The 22892-nt window shown below is 42.4% G+C and overlaps 1 protein-coding gene across 1 annotated transcript in view; it reads left to right on the forward strand.

Annotated features, from left to right (window-relative positions):
- Positions 1–22892, forward strand: part of PRKAG2 (protein kinase AMP-activated non-catalytic subunit gamma 2) — a 459590-nt gene that overhangs the window by 138159 nt on the left and 298539 nt on the right. Inside the window, exon 2 of the mRNA XM_036758525.1 lies at positions 14847–14918. Coding sequence (XP_036614420.1) covers positions 14847–14918 — 72 coding nt within the window. The remainder of the gene's footprint in view (positions 1–14846; positions 14919–22892) is intronic.

Raw genomic sequence — 22892 nt, forward strand, 5'->3', positions numbered from 1 at the left:
TCCTAATTACAGTATTGCATTTTCAAAGAAAAGCACCTTAATCCAAATGAAGGTCTTAATTGCTGGTAAGGAGACCCCAAGGTGGGGCAGCCTTGGAGTCAGGAACACCTGGACTCTAGTTCCACATCTGACACAAATTGACTGTGACACTAGAGAAGTCACTTGGTCGCTGAATGCCCCTAGACAGTTCTCTAAGACTAGAATTTTCAGAGGAAGTGCTATGGGAATTTCCTTACCAGAAGTTCCAATAAAATCACAGAATCCTCCCCAAGGGGGAAAAGAATGATGATACATGAGGTAAATACTTTTTTCCTCATTCTTCTGACTGGGGCTTTCAGAAGTGGATGGGGGCAGAGTCCTAGTCAACTTCCACATCAAAGGTTCAAACTGAGGTGTCCCAACTCATCAACTCAGGTTTGTTTTCCATAAGGCTGGCCACCAGCCAAGCAGGAGGTGCCATGTACAGCAGTGCCATGCAAGATGCCTGGAAAGAATAGAGCTACAAACACAACATAACAGTTCCTTTCAGCATCTTTGGAGATGTACATGGTGAAATGAGCACATCGAGGAAGGCACCTGGGAAACACCAAACAATGCAGCTATTCCCTATTCAAACCCAGGAGATTTACCCGGATTTGTCACTGTTTTGTCAGACAACTAAAACTGCCACAACACCAGCCTGTCTTTGAATTACCATGGAGTAGCATAAATTTGAATCACCATGGAGTAGGCATATGGGGTTCCATATCCCAGTGGAATTACAGGTCCATTCCCCTCGGAATCAGTCACACTGTTATCCTGTTTGTGGAAATCGTGCATCTTATCTATACCATCCATGCACTAGTTTCTGTTCTCGGCACTTTTGAAATTTCCCACTCCTCCCCCCCATCCCCCTGCCCATAATGTCTACACCGAGGAGTCACTTGTGAGTCCTAAACATCTTTCTTTGCCTTAGCACTCACCCAGCTCTCTCCTGTCAGCTTTGTGACTCCCCGTTTCCAGGTTTTGGTGCTAACACCAGCAGGACGAAAGAACAGGGTTAGCAACTTGGCATCATCCTCTGAGTTGAGTGGCCAGGGAGCAATGAGAAAGCAGCAGGTGGGAGATGGTGCCAAAGGGGATGAAAGTGAGGATGAAGTCAGAGATTGGGGGCAGAAGAAGGAAATAAGCATTTATACAGTGCCGCTGTGTGCAAGATAACAGTGCAAAGTGCTTTACTAGTACTATGTCACAGCATAGCCACGGGTCTTAAACTGAGACCTATGGAACCCTGAGGTCTGTGGATAGATTTCAGGGATTTTCCGAAAGAAAAAGAAAATTCTTGAGAAGTAGCTCCAGGAATAGGTTAAATTGGCTTTAATTCCCCACACCTTTTAAATCTGATGCCAGACCCCAAGAAAGAGACTGATTTGATTTCAGCATTAGATTGTGTTCAGGGTAGCCTGGCACTTGTGAATATTGCTGACAGAATAGTGAAGCAGATAGATAATTGGTTTCAGAGCCAGGAAAACCTGAATTTTAAGTTCAGCATACTCTGCAGCATACTGGCTGTATGACCCTTTGTAAGTCCCTTATCCCTTCAATGTCCTAGCCTAGCACCCAGACTCAAATAGAAATGGGACCACCAAACTGTACATAAGTATTCCTGCGAGCCACATACTGACTTAGTTTAAAATGCAATATAATCTATTTTTATTTGTTTTGTTAAATCTTTCCCAATGACGTTTTCATCTGGCTCAGGCTGCACTGGGGAGTATTATGGGCAGCGTGTTGCAGGCAGCCACATGTTTGACCCCTCTGCCCTAGGCAACGCCTTAAGATTTGAAGTATTGTGCCTGTCCTGGTAGAACGTGCTTCATAATCCTGGAGTTCCATATGCCAGTGCAATTACAGGTCCAGTCCCCTGTCGCTGTTGTCCTGTTTGTGGCGATCTTGTATTCTATCTGTCCATCCATGTATACTTTTTAAGGGGATATGTTATCTCACTTCACAACTGTTGTTTCATTGGATCCTCGCTGGAAGAGCCTACCCCAAGCTACCAGAGATCAAGCAGGAATTAACATCTCTGTTTTTCAAATGAGGAAACTGAGGTCCAGAGAAGTGCCCAAGGTTATGTGGCAAGTGTGGGGTAGAACTGGTCATAGGAGCATAGCCTTAGTGCTAGAAAGTGGTCTCAGAGGCCACCCAGATCCTAGGTACTCAGATCTCAGGTCTCCTGACCCCTAGTTTCAGTACCTGGGTTACTTGAGTTTTTTCAGTGGGGTCAGTTTTAACACCTGGAGCTAGCTGCTTCTGGAGATAGAAATCTAACCTATCCTTTAAAGTCAGTAGACATTTATTAAGCATCTACCATATGTCAGGCATAAGGCAGCTCAGTGGTACAGTGGATAGAGGCCTTGGAGTCAGGAAGACACTTCTTCCTGAGTTCAAATCTGGCCTTAAAGACTTAATAGCCATGTGACTGGGCAAGTCACTTAGCCCTGTTTGCCTCAGTTTCCTCATCTGTAAAATAAGCTGGAGAAGGAAATAGCAAACCACTCCAGTATCTTTGCCAAGAAAACCCCAAATGGGGTCACGAAGAGTCAGACAACTGAACAATGTGTCAGGAAGCACTGAAGATACCAAAAGAGGCAAAAGACAGGGCCTGTCCTTGGGGAACTTACAGTCTCTTGGGGGAGACAACAGGCAAACGTATGAGCACAAACAAGTTACAAACAGGATAAATAGGATAGCTGCTGCTGTTTGTCCCTTCATTCTCAAAGAGGACCATGGCCTCAAGGAAGTGATGCCGTGACATGCCAGTGAATTGGATTTAAGCAAGAGAGGTCTGAGGAACTAATTAACAGAAGGAAGGCACTAGAATTAAGAGGGATTGGGAAAGACTCCCTGTAGAAGATGGGATTTTAATTGGGACTTCAAGGAAGCCAGTAGGGAGATATACAAATGCTGTCTCTTTCAAGAAGCCTTCCTTGATCTAGTTCCCCTCAGACCTTACTAATACTTTTGCTTTTTAAGTACCTAATGCACTTATCAAGTGACACCATGTACTACAGCTATCTGTGTTGGTGTCCATTCCCATGCCCTTATGGTGAGGAGGGCAGATGAGTATCTTCTTTAAAATTTACACCTTTATCAGATCCTAGGTCTGTGCTTTAGATACTTTAGGTGATTAATAAATGGTTTTTACTTTATTCTTCCAAGTGTAGAAAAGCCACCAAGGGTTGGAATTTGCCTTGAGTAATTAAGAATGGGTAGGGGTAGATTGTTCAGACGTGTCTGACTCTTCCTGATCCCATTTGAGATTTTCTTGGCAAAGATCCTGGGGTGGTTTGTCATTTCCTTCTCCGGCTGTTTTACGGATGGGGAAACTGAGGCAAACAGGGTTAAGTGACTTAGGTCAGTTACTACTGACACAGCTAGTAAGTATCTGAGGCCAGATTTGAACTAAGGAAAAAGAGTCATCATGACTTCAGGCATGGCACTGTATATCCACTGTGCCACCTAGCTGCCCATGGGGTAGATTATAGATTCCTAACACAAGAGTTAGATTGGAAGATTCCCTGCTTTTCTTGGAAATAGGAGTATTCCTCACCCTACTGTGGTGATACTCTTGCCTTTTGTATCTTTACACATCTCAGCTGCAGCCAAATGGAGGTACGTGGAGGTACGGGTTTATTGCAGGGAGGGAGTGTCAGAGAGAAAGGGGGTTCAGGGACACCTTGATAGAGTGAAAGAAGCACCAGCTATGGGGAAGCAGGAGAAGAGAAATGCCCACCTTGAGAACCATGTCAGCGAATATGCAGACTTCAGCAAGGCACCAGAGAGGTCCTGGATGAAAAGTAATTTAGAAAATGCTTTCCCTATTTTGGCCACCAACCCTTCCCCCTTCCCCCTCCCCATCCTCCCCAATTCCAGTAATTCAGTGTTTGTTTCCCATTATTTCTTTATTTACTTGTTGGTAGATGGTTATATAACATGAATATTTTTCAGAGGTCCAGCATGACTGTTAAAAATGCCTGCTATCCCCTGCCCAGTACTGAGAATTGCCTCTTTAGGGGAAGGTTTTGAGGGAATTGCGAAAGGAAAATCAGTTTGGAACAGTCTTCCGCCTATTTCCTACCTGGCATGTGTGCCAAGTGGCAAAGTTCAGCCCTCAGTAAAAACAGTTTAGATTCAGATGTCCATTAAATCGGTGAGAGTCACACACCAGCTACGTTCATGATTACCATTACTATGTGGAGAGTCCCGAGGCACATGGGGAGAAATCCAAGAGACAGGATAAGGGCGAGATTCAATTGTAAGGGTGGAGATCTGGGTGGGGCAGATGCCTGTTTTCACTTGTTTCTTTTGGGTGAGTCCTCAGACCCATCCTGGTCATTTATAAGTACATCGTATCAAAGTGGTTGAACCTATTGCCAGTATTGTGTTCCCTTCTGGGTGTCACATTTTAGGAAGAGCATTGACAAGTGGGAGGAAGGGCAAAGCATTTAAAATTGGGTCATAGGAGAAAAAATTTGAGGAACTAAAGTGTTTTCCCTGAAGAAGGCTCCCTGGGAGGCTGAGGTAGGGAATGATAGCCATGTGAAAGAGGGAGCAGATTTATTCTACATTCTATATTTATTCTGTATTCTAGAAACAGTGACTGGAGATTGCCATTAGACATAAATAGGTATATGCACATATGTGTACATGTATGTATTACATTTATTTAAAGACATATTACAGTATTACATATCTAACACATTTGTATATGTAAATTTATTCTATACAAACTTCTACTTATCAGATCTTTCTCTGAATGCGGATAGCATCTTTCTTCATATGTCCTTTATAGTTAATTTGGATACTTATAATAGTCAAAATGACTTAGAGAGGTGGATTTTGACTCAGTATAAGGGTGAACTTCCTGGCATCGAAGCTATCTAGAATGAGTTCCCCATCACTGGAAGTATATAGGCAGAGACAAGATGACAACTTGTCAGAAATATGGAGTGTATTTGTGCATTGAATATGGGGATGGACTAGATAATAATGGCAGCTTCTGTTTATATCATCTATATAATTTACAATGCGCCTTCTTCTAACAATCCTCAGGAAGATAGTGAAAAAACGATTGTTCATATTTGACAGAGAAGGAAACCAAGGTCCAGTAAGGAGAAGGGACTTCATCTAGGTCACACATGGTTAGTGGTCGATCTGCGACTACAACCCAGGTCTCTTGAGTCTCACCCTATCCCCTTTAATGCACAAATTCTCCAGCTCATTCCCCGAATTAACCTCTTTTGTTGAGGGTGGTTGGGGAGAGTTTCTAATTTACCCAGGTGAGGGAGTGAGTGCTGTGGCCTGAGCTGCTGCTGACTGAGGGGACATCAACCACACACTCTGGAGCTCTAGTAGCGAAATAAGATTGGGCCAGAAAGATCCTTCTGGCGATGCTGCATGGCTATAAGCCTCTCATTACCGTGGTCTCATTTCAAGTGTGTGGCTCACCCAGAGGGTGATGGCGAAACTCAAGGTGGATGAGATTTGATCAGAACACACTAGCAAACCAGAATTTCTCCCATTAATATTGTTTCTTCATCTTTCAACAGTGATGTGGTTGGGCTGGATAATCTCTACAGACCCTTGACACTCTAAAAGTACCTTATTTTAGTTGGTTTTATCAGTTCCAATGATGAATTTATACCAAGCATTCCACTCCCTTTGACTAACCTAGAACTGTATTGGATGTAGTCTACAAAAACAAGATTTTTCTGTAGGCTTAAACTAAGTTATCTGAACTGACATTGGCCTAATTCATACCATTCTCTGACCAACTGATTTAATTGGCTTGTAGCAGCCAACGATGGAAAGAACAGGGGATTTGTAGAGGACCTTGGTTATAGGCCCAGACCTTCCACATGCCACTTGTGTGAAATTGAACAAAACAAATCACATAAGTTTCTTCATCTATAGAGTAATGAATTTGGATTGGAGAGTAACAGATGACATTTATAGAATCCTTCAGTGTTCATTGTTTTACATATTAAAGCTCATTTCAGCCCCACAAAAACCCTGTGAGGTAGGAACCATTTTACAGAATAACACACTGAGGCTCACAGCAGTTACATGACTTACCCAGGGTCTTACAGCTAGTTTTAGTGGCAGGATTCAAACCTAGGTCTTCTTAACTCCAAGTCCAAAACTGCATCCACCATGGCCTTCTCCTTTTCCCAAATGATTTCTAAGGCCCCCTCTTATTTATTCTAAATCTTATGGCCCCCAGGTTTCATCTTAAGCAAGTCTCTTAACTGTCTTTGATTCCTTTCATCATCTGTAAAATAAAGGAGTTAGATTAGGTGGCCTCTGAGGCCTGTGATCCCATAGCCTGAGGCAGACTAGAAATGAGGGGAAGCAGAGGTTGTTAAAAAAGGGAAAGAAATGGAGTTAATGTGAAAGTGTGTGGGACCGAGTAAATGGCGATATGGCTGGACATTTCTGAAGGAAAAACTTGAGAGCTTGAATTGTAGATATGATGTGCTTTCCCTTCTTTAAAGGAAAGAAGCCAGGTGGAATAGTTGAGTGGCTTTGAGTTAGAGGGGGGAAATATAAAGTAGAAAATCATAAAAATGTCTCCTAAAGCTTGGCTTTCATCTATATCATTTTCAAAAAACTGCCAATTATGATAAAGGTTGACTGACTCAAGTATTGCTTCATAGCTTAGCTAGTGGGTCATAGGGTCCATTTGTAGCATGGAGATCAAGTGGCTGAACTAAGCAGTTTCAAATTAATCTGTGAAAACCCAGGAAAATAAAAACTGTATCTGGATAAAGTGAATTTTACAATTAAAACCCATTTTCAATTGTTTGTTGTTTTTGAGGCAGTTGGGGGTTAAGTAACTTGCCTAGGGTCACACAGCTAGTAAGCATCTGAGGTTAGATTTGAACTCAGGTCCTCCTGACTCCAGGGCTGGTGTTCTATTCACTACACTACCTAACTTCCCCTTAAAACCCATTTAAAAAAATTTAAATATATTGAAAAGATCCGTAATTTCAAAGGTTCCATTCAGAGTGCAAGGTATTTATAATTTAGCAATTAAGCCTTAGAGAGTCATCTGAAGGTTAGAAATGTCAAGGGCGGCTGGGTGGAGCAGTGGATAGAGCCCTGGGCTTGGAATCAGGAAGACTTGTCTTCATGAGTACAAATCTGGCCTCATACATACTAGCTGTGTGACCTTGGGCAAGTCACTTAATGCTGTTTGCCTCAGTTTCCTCATCTGTAAAATGAACTGGAGAAGCAAATGGCAAATCACTCCTTTGCCAAGAAGATCCAAGGTGGGGTCACGGAGAGTGAGACACAAGAAAAAACAAGGACGACAATATAGAGGTTAAATCCCGGAGTCACACAACTGGTGTCAAAAAGCAAGACTTAAACCCAAAGATCTTCTTGGCTCCATTTCCATCTTCAGTCGCCTTTGCTAGGTTGATTCTTTAATAAAAATATGTTTTTAGAAGTGGCTTATAGCCTGTGTTTTATGTGCTCAATATTTTTGCTCATGCTGATATTTTTTTTTTCATAATTGTGCTTGGGTCAATTGTGTAACAGTGAATGAAGATAGAGGTGAATGTGTCCTTGAACACGGTCAAAAATTGACTAAGAACTTGTTTTTAAACGAGTTTCTGCCTACAACTGCAGGTGTGGTAAGTGCCTCACTGTTTCAAATAGGGAGTGTCCAGTACAATCACACCATGAAGCAAAAATGCAGTTTGTTGAGATAAACAAGAGCAAGAAGTGTACTGTTCAGTACGTGGCTGGATTTGGCTCAGCGGTCTACAGTGGGAAGCAGACATCGTTTGTTCACCCTGGAACATCATGAACATTGCCATGGCAACGTGGGAGACTTGCTCAAGATGAAATAAAATTGTCCTGGGAGGCATTGTTCTAAGCATCATTTTCACAGGAGTTTGCTTTGAAGCTGAGTAAAGACATTTTAAAACCTTACGTTTGACTTTTGTTGGTGTCTGCCTCTCCAGCCAGATCAAAGGGTGGATTAAAATGACCAATCTAAGTCACTTTTTTTTGGCCGCCTTGTCCTGTTCTGGCTGCACTTATCCCACCTCTTGTTTCTCCTTAATGCCCTTGAAGCAGTAAACAGCCTTGTCCTAGTTGTTTCTATGGGAGGGGATGAGAGAGGTAAAGTGATGGAGGGTAGAAAACAAGAACCATTTCATCCACGAGATTGGTTACTTTTGGTCACATCTTGCTTCCCCTTAGCCCAGGGATGCTAAGAACACAATATTGTTTTGCACATTCTTAGAGTTTTTCTAGCAATTGTCATCAGCACTGAACCATTCACATACTTTGAGCTCCTTATCCTCAGCTAGAGTGGCCTGTATAGTATCTGTTCTTGGAAAATACATAGACCATTCTGGTGCCCTTCTTCCATCTTGAAGGACAGATCTTCCAAGGAGTCACTTTATAAAGTATTCAAGACACCCTGGGTTTCACATCTCCTAAAACCATGGCTCATGAGTCCCCATTAATGTATTTACCCTTAATGTTCAGCTAGAGGACACCATTAGTTCAAAGCAAAATCATTTAATGAAATGGCATAATAAGAAAAGTATGTACAAAACATTTTTCCCTCCACAAACCTGATGAAATGCTGGACTTCATCAAGGGACCAGATACTGCCATGCTTTTTTAGCTTTAAGCCCATGGACTTTTTTCTAGCTCTTTAGAGCAGTCAGAAACTACTGTCATGGACCATTTAAATAAGCCTTTCCTTGGTTCACCTGACTTGTTTCCTTTGGAATCTCGGTTGGCCTTTTTCTTCCCAGGAGGTTTTCAGCTCTGGCACTAAGCACTTTATAGCAAAGATCAGGGTGCTCCCAGCTATCAAAGACCCTCAGGCTCCGTTTTTTTTCTTTGAACTAAACTTCCTGGTTGTTGGTCTTGGGATCTCCCAATGTAATTCATGGTGAGTAATCCATGTACCTCCCAATTTTAATCCCTGAAGGCTAGACCGCAAAATTGATTGCTCAGTAGCTACCAATTAGCTATGGGGTTCAGAGTTAACCTGGTTGTTTTTTTTTAACTCTTTTTCATTCTTCCATATGATGAGTGGATGACAAAAGGAACAGAAACAGTGCCAAGCCCAGAGCACAGAGTCATTGTCTCTTCCACCTTCTCAGCCATTCCTGGCCCTTTGGTATCTACATGAGGCCAGCAAAGTCTGGTGGGGGACTGGGTCCATGATATTTATCTCATTTTGGCTTCATGGTATTCTGACTGAACTAATAAAGTAGATATGGATACTGAGATTGGAGCCCATACTTGACTGTGATTGTAGTCGGTTGAAACACTGGGATGTGCTCAAATTAAGAGGGAAACATTAAATTAACCAAACACACATAATTAGTGTAGCAAAACTCTCATTATGTATTCCAAAGCCAAAACCCAAGCAGTTGTTCGATTTTTTCTCCTGCTGTTTTGTAAGAACCTTATTACGGCTTTGCATTTGTGTGAATAATCGACTTGTCTGAAGAGACTAGGAGGGGGTGTAGGTTTTAAACGTAAAAAAAAATGTAAAAATATAAAAAATGAGAAGCTAATGTGGAAAAGAAAGAATTGTTCCTCTTCTAAACCAAAACTAAAACTTTATTTGTTCCTCTCGGTTTATTTGTGAAAACAGATATTTTGTGTGATAAAATAAGCCTCTTTCAAAAATGCTACTTATCCTCGAGGTAGAAAATGATGAAACAAAGTGGATTTTAAATTTGTTACAGCTGGAAATAGAATCTACTAATATCTGAAACAAAACATGGTACTCTTTTATTTGGGGCTCAACAAATTCCCCAGGTGTCCCCCTTGGTGGGACAACCCCCCAATTTTGATCTTATTTAAACGGATGAAGCAGGGAGAGAATATCAAAGGACCTGGGTTTGAAGCCAGACTCTGCTGCTTATAAATAAAACATAGCAGACATTTATTAAGTCTCTGCTTTTTGCAGAGGGCTGAAGCTAGTCGCATAAAGAGAGTTATAAAAGAAAGTTCTATCTGGCTGGAGTTGAAAAATCCATAACGACAAGACTGCTTATGCCATACTCTGTCCCGAGTGCAGGAATCAGAGCCTCTGCACATTTTGGTCAGTATTTGGCTGGTGATAGAACACACATCTTTCAGGGCTCCCTTCTGTGGCTCAGGCTGACAGCATAGTAGAGTGGATAGACAGGACACTAGCTCTGGAGTCAGAAATACAGGTTCGTATCTTGGCTCAGATGATTACCAGTCATGGGACCCTGGGCAAATCACTTAACCCATCTGAGACTCGTTATCTTTGTCGGCATTATAGAGATGGGTGCTGCACCCACCTCACAGCTGCTGTAATTATCACATGAGCTAATGCAAGTAGCGCTCTTTGTAAGCCGTAAAGCAATAAATAAATGTTAGCTCTTTTTACTAGGTATGACTTTTCCTGCACTCAGTGTTCATTTTAACCTGATTTCAACTGAATGAACAAGGGAACCAACGTTTATGAAGTACCTGCTATGTAGGCACTATGCTAAGCACTTTACAGATATCTCATCTATCTGATCCTTATAACCCAGTGAGCAGGTGCTGGTTTTATTCCCATTTTACAGTTGGGGTCACATAGCTAGTAAGTGACTGATGTCTTCTGGACTCTAGGCCCAAGGCTGTCTATCTGCCGTACCACCCCGAACATAAACATGTCAAGGATATTGATCGCGGCCACGGAAATATGACGCTTCTCAGATCCCCATCCTCCTGGGGGTTGCTCTGGGCCTGAGATGGCTTGGGGAAGGCCTTGAGTGAATGAATGTTAGTGAGGGCGTGGAAATGAAGAAGAGGAAACAAAGCAGTGCTTTTAGACGGTGACTCCCTGTTAGCACTTGCATCAGATCCTCATTCCTCATGCCAGCGTTCAGAACCCTTCACCATCTCTTCCTCCCTGACGTATCTAACTTCATCTATCACTCACGTCATTTCAGTCAGACTCTATTACTGACTCACATTTCCCCAAGCTGGAATGCCTGAACCCCACCCCCCGCCATGCCACCCCTTCTCTGATTGATGGTACAGATCCTTCCCATCTTCCCCACAAAGTCTATGCTGTAACTACCTCTTCCGACCTCTCAAACACTTAGAGGTTGTAGGACATCATTTTCCTTTGATTATATAATTCTTACAGTATTTCAGATGTGTTAAACTGAGCTCCCCAACTAGAGTATAATTTTCATAGTGTTTCAAATGTGTTAGTCTTATCCCCCCAACTAGAGTGTAAGTTTCTTGAAGGCACACATCACATAGTTTACACCTCTTGACCAGTAAGAGTTTAATACTTGCTTACTGGTTTGCTGATTAGAGAAATTGAGGCCTAAGAGGAAAGTGCGGCATGCATGAGCGGTTACTAGCAGGAAAGAATTTAAACCATGGTACCAGGACTGATTCCAGCATTCCAAGACTTCTGGAATGTTGTCAGGTTCCAGGTTGTGACTGTGGTATCACCTACCATCCCAAGGGCAGAGTGTTTCTGGGTGAGCCTTGAATGATGGGTGGCAAGATTAGAACCATGGAATGTGCCCGAAGGCAAAAACAGAGGGCCTGCAACCCCCTTGCCCAACCAGGGACTTCCTGGAGGGATGCTTGACCAAGCAGGAAGCCTGCAGTTTTTGTCCACATAGGACAAAGTGGAGGGATCATGGGCCAGTGGTCTGGATGATTTGATCAGTGTCGATACTTCTAATGCTCTTATTCCCGCCAACAATATCTGCTTGGAATCCATCATAACTACACTTTCCAGCATTTGTCCGTGGCTCCAGCAGCTGTGGAATGCGGTACAGAGTGCCCTGAACTGGGAAGAGAGTCAGTCCCCAGTTTTGTCACTACCTTATATGACCCTCGGCATGGCATAGAATCCCAGTGTCTCCGGGGGCCTCAGAGGCTTATCTGGCCTATGCTATACCTGAACCAGGTACAACATCCTGGTAATTGACCAGTCACCAAGCATGTTTTACGTGCTAGGGACTCTTCTAGATGCAGAGGTTACAGAGATGAAAATGGAGCAATCCCTTGCTCTCAGGGGAGCATATATTCTCTTAGGAATAAGCAAAGGCAGTTTGCCTCTAAAAACAACTCACTTTCTAATGGTTAGAAAATTAACAAATCCCAACCCTAGTCCCTTCCCTAGGTTCTCATATTGCACAGAATCAGAGAATCTGGGATTTGGGAAGGACCTCAGAGGTCATTTAGTCCAACCCACACTTAACCATGTGTTGAGATCTCAGTTTCTTCATCTATAAAATGGGGGGAATGAGCTCCACCCTAAGTGCTTCACAAGGCTATCATAAGAATAAGGAAAGTGCTTTGAAGAGGGTGAAATGTATAAATATAAAGGGAAGCGCATAGATCGCTGGACTTAGTGTCAGGAAGACCTGAGTTCAAATCCAACCTCAGACACCATCTGTGTGACCTTCAGCAAGTCTGTTAACCTCTCAGCCTCAGTTTCCTTATCTGCAAAATGGGATAATAATAGCACTTATGTCCCAAGGTTATTGGGAGGATCCAGTGCTTTGCAAACTTTAAAGCATTCTACAGACCATAGCTATTGTGATTCTATTGGAAACAGAGGAGGAATGTGCTCAACATGCACCAGAGAAGGGCTGTGGACGTATAATTCTATCCCTTACTTCAGCCTTGAAACTTCCATTTCCTGGAAAGTCTATATGACCTGAACCTCCTTGGGGAGAGAGAAGGTGGGAACAGGCAAACCTTGTATGAAACCAAGATGGAGGTGGGGGATACCAAAGAAAGAGAAGCCAGCTTCCCTGCCCTTAAGAAGTTTACAATCTAATTGGGAATGTCCAACATACCAACAGAACACTCCTGAAGTTACTCACATGAATCTGTGATTAGATTCCTTGTAGTGTGGGAACTCCCTCCACAACCTGTCTGTGACTTGTAGAGCAGCTAAGTCCTAGGGAGTTATCTAAGATATATAAAGACTTTCCCAGGGTCATTCAACCATTTAAGTGTCAGAGACTGGATCTGAACATGGGTTTTCCTGACTCCAGACCCTGTGCTCAATCCAGAGCTCCACTTCTGGCCTGAATTATTCTGTTTTTTTGTTGTTGTTTGACTCTTCATGACCCCATTTAGGGTTTTCTTGGCAAAGATCCTGGAGTGGTTTGCTATTTCCTTCTCCAGGTCATTTCATAGATGAGGAAACTGAGGCAAACAGGGTTAAGTGACTTGCCCAGGGTCATACAGGTAAAGTGTCTGAGGCCAGATTTGAACTCAGGAAGATGAGTCTTCTTGACTTCAGGCCCAGCATTGTATCCACTGTGCCACCTAGATGTTTTAGTTATCTGTATTTAAGATACCTGACAGTTAACCACATCTGCTTTGCTAGAGAGGTGACTTAAAACAGTTGATAGAGGAGCCAGCCTTGGAAACACAAGATGAGGGTTCTAACAGATACTGGCTGTATGAGTGGGCGAGTCATTTAACTCTTCAGTGCTCTAGGAAACTTTCTAACTCGTGTGTGTGTGTGTGTGTGTGTGTGTGTGTGTGTGTGTGTGTGTGTGTGATGGAACCGTTAGGCAGTCTGGTGAAGCCTGTGGACCCTGTCTCAGAATAATGTTTTTAAATGTATAAAATAAAATACAGGATTAAAATAGAAACGAATCTGTTGAAATAGTTATAAAATATTTTTAAAAATAACTTCAGAAATCCCAGGTTAAAGACCTCTGCTAAGTTTCATAGAAGGTGCCAACCTACTTTGGTAGAGAAAATGTCCTTCTCAGGGAGTTTGCTATGCCGGTGACGTCACAGATCCCATCTATCCCTATCCCACTTTGCTTCATTTTGTGTAGACATAACTCTGATAGCTCCCTCCATACCTGGTTGCTCTTCTCAGCCTTGCCTTACCCCCATCTTGTAGATTTCTAATCCAGAACCTGATCTGAGAAGTGAACAGGTATCTGGAATACCTTCCCATCCCAGTGGTTTTTTGAAGGTCTAGACTAGACCATCTCTCCTCTGTCAGTAATCCCAGAGCATCCTGGCAAAGTATTTCTATCCATCCATTTCAGTCCACCTTCTCTGACTCTTCCATTCTCTTTCCCTTCTTGGCCCTCTCTTCTTTCCCCTCCATCTTTCCCTTCTGTTCTGCTTTCTTACTTCTCTTTCCTCTTTGCTTTTCTTTGCATTTTGGCTTCTGTGTTCCTTCCCTCCTCTACTCACCTTTGTGCTTGGGGCAGGCTGAGGTGGTGCTGGGTGGTCTGAGTACTTGAAGGGGAGGGTGATTCTTTCCCAAATCCTCCCATTCTTGTTTTTCCCACTTCAAGCATCAGGGAAGAATACTGGATTTGAAGTCAAAAGAACTGGGCTACCATCTCCACTCTGTGCCTCTGTTTGATCTCATATATGTTGATAAACCTCTACAGTTGTTTACTTCTTTGGAAAAATGAGGGGAGGTGGACTCAGTGATCTCTAAGAACCCATATCGTTCTCAACACTGGGTTTCTAAGCAGTTAAATCATTTCTTGCTCTCGCTCAGCATCAGAACCCATCGCACCCCAAACCCTGAAGTTGTGTCCCTCAAGATATCCTGAGACCTTCCTCACTTTAGGTGTTCTGTTGTTGGATAAATAATCTGCGGCTTGCTGAGTGTGCTCTCTGTTTATTGGGGGAAGGGGAAATTCTGGAGCTAGAAGGGTGGCAGGTCCTACAGAACTCAGTGAATGCTCCTAAAACCATTTACTATCCTGCAGAAAAGAAGCCAGATAAAGGCTTGAGTGCTGCTGTTAATAATGACATTTTCTTTTCCTTTTTTTTTGTTCTAGGATCTTAGCTCTTTTGCCATGCCATTCCTAGATGGAGACCTGGAAAGCTCGGAAAAACATGCTTCCCGTAAGGTAGGACCACCTCATTCACAGCTTGTGTGTTTTGCAGTTGGAGTGAGGAAGATATATGTGAACACTTAAGTATCAGTCTCACCCTCTGGTCTCATTGCTACAGGAACTCCCTCCCCTCCTCTAGGGCTGCTGCTTATCTATGTCTATATGGCCTGGGACTGATGATGCAGGTGGTTGGTTATCCAGGCCTCGTATTCTTCTTCCTCCCTCTTGTCACCTAAATTTGTGTCTTTGGGGCTCATTATTAGCAGCAGAGTAGTCAAAGTCAAAAGAAATGAGCATCAAATCCAACCCTTTGGTTATACCCTATCTCTTAGCAGTCCTGGTCACGAGAGAAAGGTCGAAGATGGTAGTGAATATGAGATGTGGGTATTATCTGCAGGGGTGATTTAATTAAGATAGCTCTGCCCTCATTAGCACAGAGAACAAAGCTGATTCTGACCCTGAAGTAGCCCAGATTTGGATATCTTTTTTTCCTGTCCTTTGCTATGACCCTCACTCTCTTTTTCTTTCTCTCACATTCCCTTGCTCTCTGTCTTCCTCTCCCCACCTTCCCCTTCTGCTTCTGTCACCCTTTGTCCCTTCGTCTTCCCCTCCTTCCTGCTTTGTCTCACTGGCTTCCTCCCTTTTTTCTTTTCTCTTCTCCTTTCATTTACTGTCTCCCCCGCCCCCTCCAATTCCCTAACTTTTTGAACATTTACACTTAATTGAAATAATTTTTCAGGAGTTTTGTTCAATGCTCGTAAATAAGAAATTCTGTCTAAAGGATTTAATGAAAATTAAATGAAGATGAATGATTGAAAATCTTCCTAGGGTTTGTCATCTGTTAAACCCTGCTTTTTCTGTCTTGCTGTAGTGACATTTCATTTTCAAGGATATTTGTGTTGTAGATAATTGCTCAAGTCTGGTGCTCAGACATCCCAAAATGCTAAATTTCTTTAATTGGTACATCCCACTGTTATCTGTAATGGTGGGAATGCTCAGATTTCATGTGTTATTTTCTAAATTATATTAAAATTTAACAAAAACCTATTTTGCTACTACAAAAAAAAACCCAAAACCCTTTCCTTTGAGTTTCTCAAAATCCTCCTCAATTTTTCCAGCTTATTTGTCAGCCAAAGAAATTCAGCGGGGCAAAATCACTGGGCCCAACTTTGAGGTTCTAGTCTAGCTAGTGAGGTTCTAATCTGTCCCCCTCCTTGCCTCTTCATCTTCTTTTCCTGAACTGCTCTTATCTCCCTTCCTTTCCCTTCCTCCATCTCTCTCTCTCTCTCTCTCTTCCCCCCCCCCACTCTCTTTCTCCTTCTCCCTTTCCTTTCTCATTCTGTTAGATGGCACAGTGAATAAAGTGCCAGGAGTGCTGGATGAAGTGCTAGAGTCAGGAAGACTCATCTTCCTTTGTACAAATCAGGCCCTAGACACTTACTAGCTGGGTGACCCTGGTCACTTAACCCATGTTTGCCTCAGTTTCCTCATCTGTAACATGACCTGGAGGAGGAAATGGCAAATCACTCCAGTATCTTTGCCAAGAAAACCCCAAATAGGGTCATGAAGTATCGGACACGACCAACAGAAATGACTGAACAACAACAGAATTACTTGAACTCATGTAACTCATCGGTGACTCAGAGATGCCATCTGGGCTGTGAATTTGAAGGCATAAATCTGAGTCAGAGAGGGCCTTGGTGGAGGATTAGGAAGGGAAACAAAGCAGCTGTCTTCCACGCTGTGGGACAGGGCAGTGTTCCTCCTCCAGTGGGGATTTTGGGACAGGATCCCAAAGTCTGTTATTCCACTGACCTACAGATAAGTTGAGGAGTGTAGCCTGAATCTGAAACTAAAGATAGCAAAATAATCAGACAAGTTGCCTTGAAACTTGGGGGTTTTTTTGGTTCTGAATGCCCAGAAGCTGGAATCACCGAGAGTAATAATGTGAGTTATGGTAAATATTTAGTCTTTGCTCTGAGCATTTTAATTAAATATAATTAAATCAACTAATTAATTAATACAGATCTACGGGGCTCTTTTTCTTCTTCCCCTTTACCTTCTGTCCCTGCCAAGAGTAGTTGGCTTCACTTTAACCTGCCTTATTAGTAGCTTTTGTAGCCTAACTAGATGAGAACCTCAAAATGATTTTGCCTCAGGAACTTCCTGGGTCTATAAAGAAATTGGGATAAAGTGGAGGCTGATTTCCACACTTAAAGGAGAGCATTTCAAACAGACTCAAAGGAATTCAATCAGGCGCAGGGAATAAGATCATAAAGAGGATCCTTACCATCAGGGAGCATTTACTGAACACCTACTTCATGTCCAACAAGATGCTTGGTTCTATCCCTGCCTTCTGTGAACCTGTGATCTAGTTGGGAAGAGAACTGTGAACTAGGAGGATTCAAAGGCAGTGCACATGTTGGTTTTCATTGTATTGCAGTAAGCTGGTTGTACTATCATCTAAATTTGTGTATCTTTCCACAAAGATTTGTTCATCTTGTCCTCTATCCCTTGAACAGGGGACCAAGGTTTGCATAATACAGATGGGGGTGGGGGAGGAGGGTTAGGATGGGCTCTGAGAGACCTTGTAATGACAATAAATACTCTAGGAATAGAAGGGAGACCAGGGGTCTTTTAGGAAGGGTGTTTGTTCTAGGTGAAAAAAATGTTCTCTACCTGCCCCTTATCCTTGCCCAAACTCCATAGCCCCCTGACACAACTAAGGTAGCCTAGGTATAAGACTCAAAGAGATGAAAAGATTTTTGTACCAAAAATATATATTGCATGTAGTGATTTTTGAGTGTGAAAATATTCTTAGTTCTTCTATTCTGTTTCAAAATTTCTCCAAGACCCTTTTCACCTTGGTATGTTCTGTATCTCCAGATCTCTCCTGACCAGCATCAATAGATTCCAACAATATTTTAATTTAATTCGTATTTTTGAAAATTCAATTTTTATTGTTTTTTCGATTAACGAGTATGTGTTTTCTTTCTGTCTCACCTCCCCCCCCCCCATCATTGGGGGAAAAAAGAAAAAAAACTTTCATATCAAACAGAAGCAAATTCCACTTTCAGGAGATTTGTATGTGGTGTGCTTCATCATCAATCCTCTGGGATTGAGGTTGGTCATCAGCAATGTATTTTAAGCACTGAATCACTTTCTGGCCAGATTAGTTTGGGAAATACTCCTACATACTTTCTAGTCTGTCCAGTGTAGTGAAAGTTCTTCTAGGGAAGAGACTATGTTTCATTTGGTATCTCCCAGTGAGGAGCACAGTGCCTGGCACACAGCAGGCGCTTAATAAACACTTAGAAAATTGGATTTACTTCAACTTGCAGTAGAAAAGGAACTGGAATTGATGCCAGATAATACAAAGAACAAATTAGTAGGTAAGAAGACGTGGGTTCTTCTGAGTCCAGAAAGCCAAAGAAATAGGTTGAGAGAGAGAAATCCAGAATTGCTGGAGAGATTCCAGGGCAGAGTTGGGGTCAGGCTTGATGGGTTCAGAGGGCAGGGGAGTGAGAGGTGATTCGAAATGACTGAACCGAAAACCACTTAGAATGACAGCTGCCATTTTAGAAGGGGGCAGCCCATACTGGTGGGTATGGAAGAAGCAAATTGACTCTCCCTGTTGAGTTTGGTAATCTCAACCTTTGATCCCGTGCTTCGTATGTCTTTCTGTCCCTTGAAGATTTTGTTACTTTAATTCCTTACTTGGCCTCAGCTTTTCTCTAGTGCTTCCAGACTCCCTCAGATACCTCTTTTACTTTTCTGGATATTGGTTTGTAATGGAGCCCTCAACCTCAACAAACTGTTATTAAGCCTGCTGTACCCCAGACCTGTCAAAGACCAGGATTCCTGGGATCTTTAAGCCTTGGACATAGAGCACCACAAAGCTGAATTCCACAAAATTACACACACACACACACACACACACACACACAGTTGCTCTTGCTCAGTCATATCTGACTCTTTGCAACGCCATTTGTGGTTTTCTTGGCAAAGATACTGGAGTGGACTGCCATTTCCTTCTCCAGCTCATCTTACAGATGAAGAAACTGAGGCAAACAGGGTGAAGTGACTTGCACAGGCTCACACAGCTAGTGTCCGAGACCAGATTTGAACTCAGGAAGATGAGTCTTCCTGACTCGAGGCCCATCACCCTATCTATTGCTACACCACCTAGCTGCACATATATTTGCTTGAGAAAGCATGAGGTTTAATGGGAACTATCAGATTTAAAAGAAATAGCTTACAAATCTATCAAAAATTATTCCTGTAGAATAAAAGAGCATCATTAACAATAAACCTAAACATATAAGACTTATAATTATTGCATATCTGTCCTAGACCCAATAGGTTCTGCTAGGACATGAGGCCATATGGATTTGCCAACTCCTAGTACAAGAGAGAGAGAAGCGCTCTCTCTCTCTCTCTCTCTCTCTCTCTCTCTCTCTCACTCTCTCTCTCTCCCTCTCTCCCCGCCTCCACTCACGGGAAGAATATTTTTTCTACATTAATTCACATAGAAGTTTGGGGGAGGAAGGTACACCTTAGCTCCCCTGCTGCTCTTCTATCAACAGAAGAGAAGTCCAGGATAAAGAGACAGTTCAGACTATTGTTGTCCCACAGCCAACTAGAAGCAAAGAGAACAGACAAGGTTAGGAGTAATACTCTGGAAGACTTGGATGAAGCCTACTATTGCCAGTCAAGTCAGGTTTCAGATCAGGTCTCCCAGTTTACTCTTGGGCTCAGCTTCAAGGGTGATTCGACCTCCTATTGCAAGTTCCACCAGGAAGAAGTCATTCATTAATCTGAGGGAGTCCAAGTCACTTAATGTGCAGAAAGTGACCTCCCTCAGTCTAGTCCTCATGACTTGTTGGGAACCAAAACCCTGTTCATGTTAAAGGCTCCCCTCCTTGGGTGCCATCATGCTCTGGTGGAAGCTTAGTAGAGAAGGAACAGGCTCCCATCCCTTCCAACCATGTAGAGGATACCATTGTTAAATATGAAAATACTAAGAATATGGGAGCCAAGGAGACCTCTCACCTCTCTGGTTGTTTAGATTTAAGGCTCTGCATATATGTGTATGTATTCGTTTCTGTCCCTCTAGTGCTTTCAACAGGTTTCCATTCATCCCTTCATACTCCCAAGATAGACTCTTGCCATGGAAGGCAAAAGCACTTGCTTCTGGTCTCAGCCTGGTAAAGGCCAAGTGAGACAAAACAGTGACAAGCCTTCTTATGACCCCAAAGTTCCTTATGTCTGGGTTAGCTGTCCTTGTTCCCTCTCATCTTTAAAGGAATGTCCCCTGGTCAACTCTAAGTACCTTATAAATATGTGATAGAAGCCAAAATGAATGAACCCTTAAGAAACTTACAATTTCTTTGGGGATACGAGATGAACCAATGTATGAAAGATTTAAAGATGATTTTCAGCACATGCAAACCAGGGCAAGTAAATAACATTGCAGATTGTGGGCATGCTTGCCAAGGGACATTCATGGTACAGACATACCTCAGAGGTATTGCAAATTCGATTCTAGAACACCACAATAAAGTGAATATACCAGTCAAGTGAGTAATACAATTTTTTTAGTTTCCCAGTGCATATAAAAGTTGTTTACATTATACGGTAGTCATAAAGTATGCAGTAGTATTATGTCTAAAAAATGTACGTACCTTAATTTAAAATACTTTATTGCTAAAAAAAAAATACTAACCAGAATCTGAGCTTTCAGTGAGTTCTAATCTTTTTGCCGGTGGAGGGTCTTGCCTCTCTGTTGATGGCAGCTGACTGACCGGGGTGGTGATTGCTGAAGGTTGGGGTGGCTGTGGCAATTTCTTAAAATAAGACAACAGTGAAGTTTTGCCTCATCAATTGACTCTTCCTTTCACTTGAACACTTAGAGGCTATTGTAGGGTTATTAATTGGCTTCATTTCAATAAAATTCTGTCTCAGGGAATAGGGAGACCTGAGGAGAGGGAGGGAGAGCAGAAATGGCAGATCAGCGGAGTAGTCAGAACACACACAACATTTATCAGTTAAGTTCCCCATCTTATAGTGGTTTGTGGCACCCCAAAACCATTACCGTAGTAACAACAAAGATCGCTGATCACAAACTGTCCTAACAGATACAATAATAATGAAAAGTCTGGAATATTGCCAAGAATTACCAACATGTGACACAGAGAATTGACATGAGCACATGCTGTTGCAAAAACGGAGCGAGCCGATAGATTTGGTCAACAAAGGGTTCTCACAAACCTTCAATTAGTTAAAAAAAATGCAATATCTTCGAAGCTCCATAAAGCAAGCAAAGGGCAATAAAACGAGGTATGCCTTAATGTAAAGGGCTGGTGCTGCTCTAGGGTGTGTGAGTAGGGGGAAATTACATGAACAAATGCATTTTCCTCCACTTTGCAGTTTATGAAAAAGTCTTTTTTTTTCCTCAGAAATGCAGACAAACCTCTGACATCTTGGTTCACACTTGATCCTTCCCTCTCCACACCTGAAAGATTTACTTCCCACTTTTAGATCTATGTGCAGACTAATTCTGCAAGACTGAGCTCAGGATTTTCCTCCGCCATGAAGCTTTTTCTGTCCCCCACCCCCACCCCTTCCAGCCCAATGAGAAAGGATAACGGCCTTCTCTGAACTCTTTACAGTGTTTACTATTCAGATTGCTCATACTTAACTTACATAGCTTAACTTAACATACATAACTTAAATTTTCATGAGCTTATAATCAGTCAATAAATAAACATTGATTAAGTGCCTGCTGTGTGCCATACACATAGAGGCAGCGAGATGGCCCAGTGGGTAGAGTCCTAGGTCTGGAGTCAGGAAGACCCCAATTCAAATTTTGCCTCAGATACATACTAGCTGGGCAAGTCACTAAACCTCTGTTTTCCTTGGAGGCAGCTAGATGGCTTAGTGGGTAAAGCACTGGATCTGGAGTCAGGAAGACCTGAGTTCAAATATGGTCTCAGACACTTAGCAGATGTGTGAACCTGGGCAAGTCATTTAATCTCTGTTTGCCTTAATGTACTAGAGAAGGAAATGGCAAACCACTTCAGTATTATTGCCAAGAAAACCTCCTGAACAACATTGGTGTGCTGTGGTCCACAGAGTCGTGAAGAGCCAGACACAACTGAATAACAAATGTTCCAAGCGCCATGCTAAGTGCCGGTGATACAAAAAGAGACAGAAAACAGTCCTTACCCCTGAGGAGCTTGCAATCTTAGATTTGGAAAGGACCTCAGGGGTCATTAGACTCTCTTATAGTTAAACAGGAATCTCTTCCATAACACAGTGCATCAAGCATTGTAGGTGTAAGCATCTGTCGATGGGCTGAGACATATAACCCAGAGTACGTCTACTAAATCACAAGCTAGTTGTCAGGACACGCTATGACTTAAATGTAGGAACTCAGGTAACTATGTTTTAGTTTAATTCATCTATGCTCATATACGCAATTTCTTAATCTTCCAGCACTGTTCAGATGTTCACTACCTTCCTCTCTCATTTTCATCTGTTTTTCCTCCCTCTTGTACGTGTTTCCTTATCAGTAATAATGGACAGGTGAACTTTTCTGTGCTCTAAGGCCCTCCTGTCTCTAAGATTCTTCTTTTCCTTCCTTCTCTAGCATTTTACCCTTTTCCCTCATTTCCGAAGTGAATGTCTCCTCTTTTGCCCTGTTTCTCCACACTTGCTTTCTTTTCGCGTACATGGCCTTTTCCACATTTCTTAGTGAACTCTGTATGGTTGTCTACATTCTTACAAAGATCTGCCATTCTCTTTGGCCCATTTGGTGCCCCTCCTAATGGTCAACCTAACCTACATACCATCTTCACATAATTTATCTCCATTTATCCCCAAGTCTTGAGCTAGCCACATCCCAAGATTACAAGAATTTTCCTGTAGTGGAGAAAATAAATTGCCTGAATTTCAAGGCCACCTACTTAACTAGTACCTCTTACGGGA

This window comes from Trichosurus vulpecula, chromosome 5, assembly GCF_011100635.1.
Source record: "Trichosurus vulpecula isolate mTriVul1 chromosome 5, mTriVul1.pri, whole genome shotgun sequence".
Lineage (NCBI taxonomy): Eukaryota > Metazoa > Chordata > Mammalia > Diprotodontia > Phalangeridae > Trichosurus > Trichosurus vulpecula.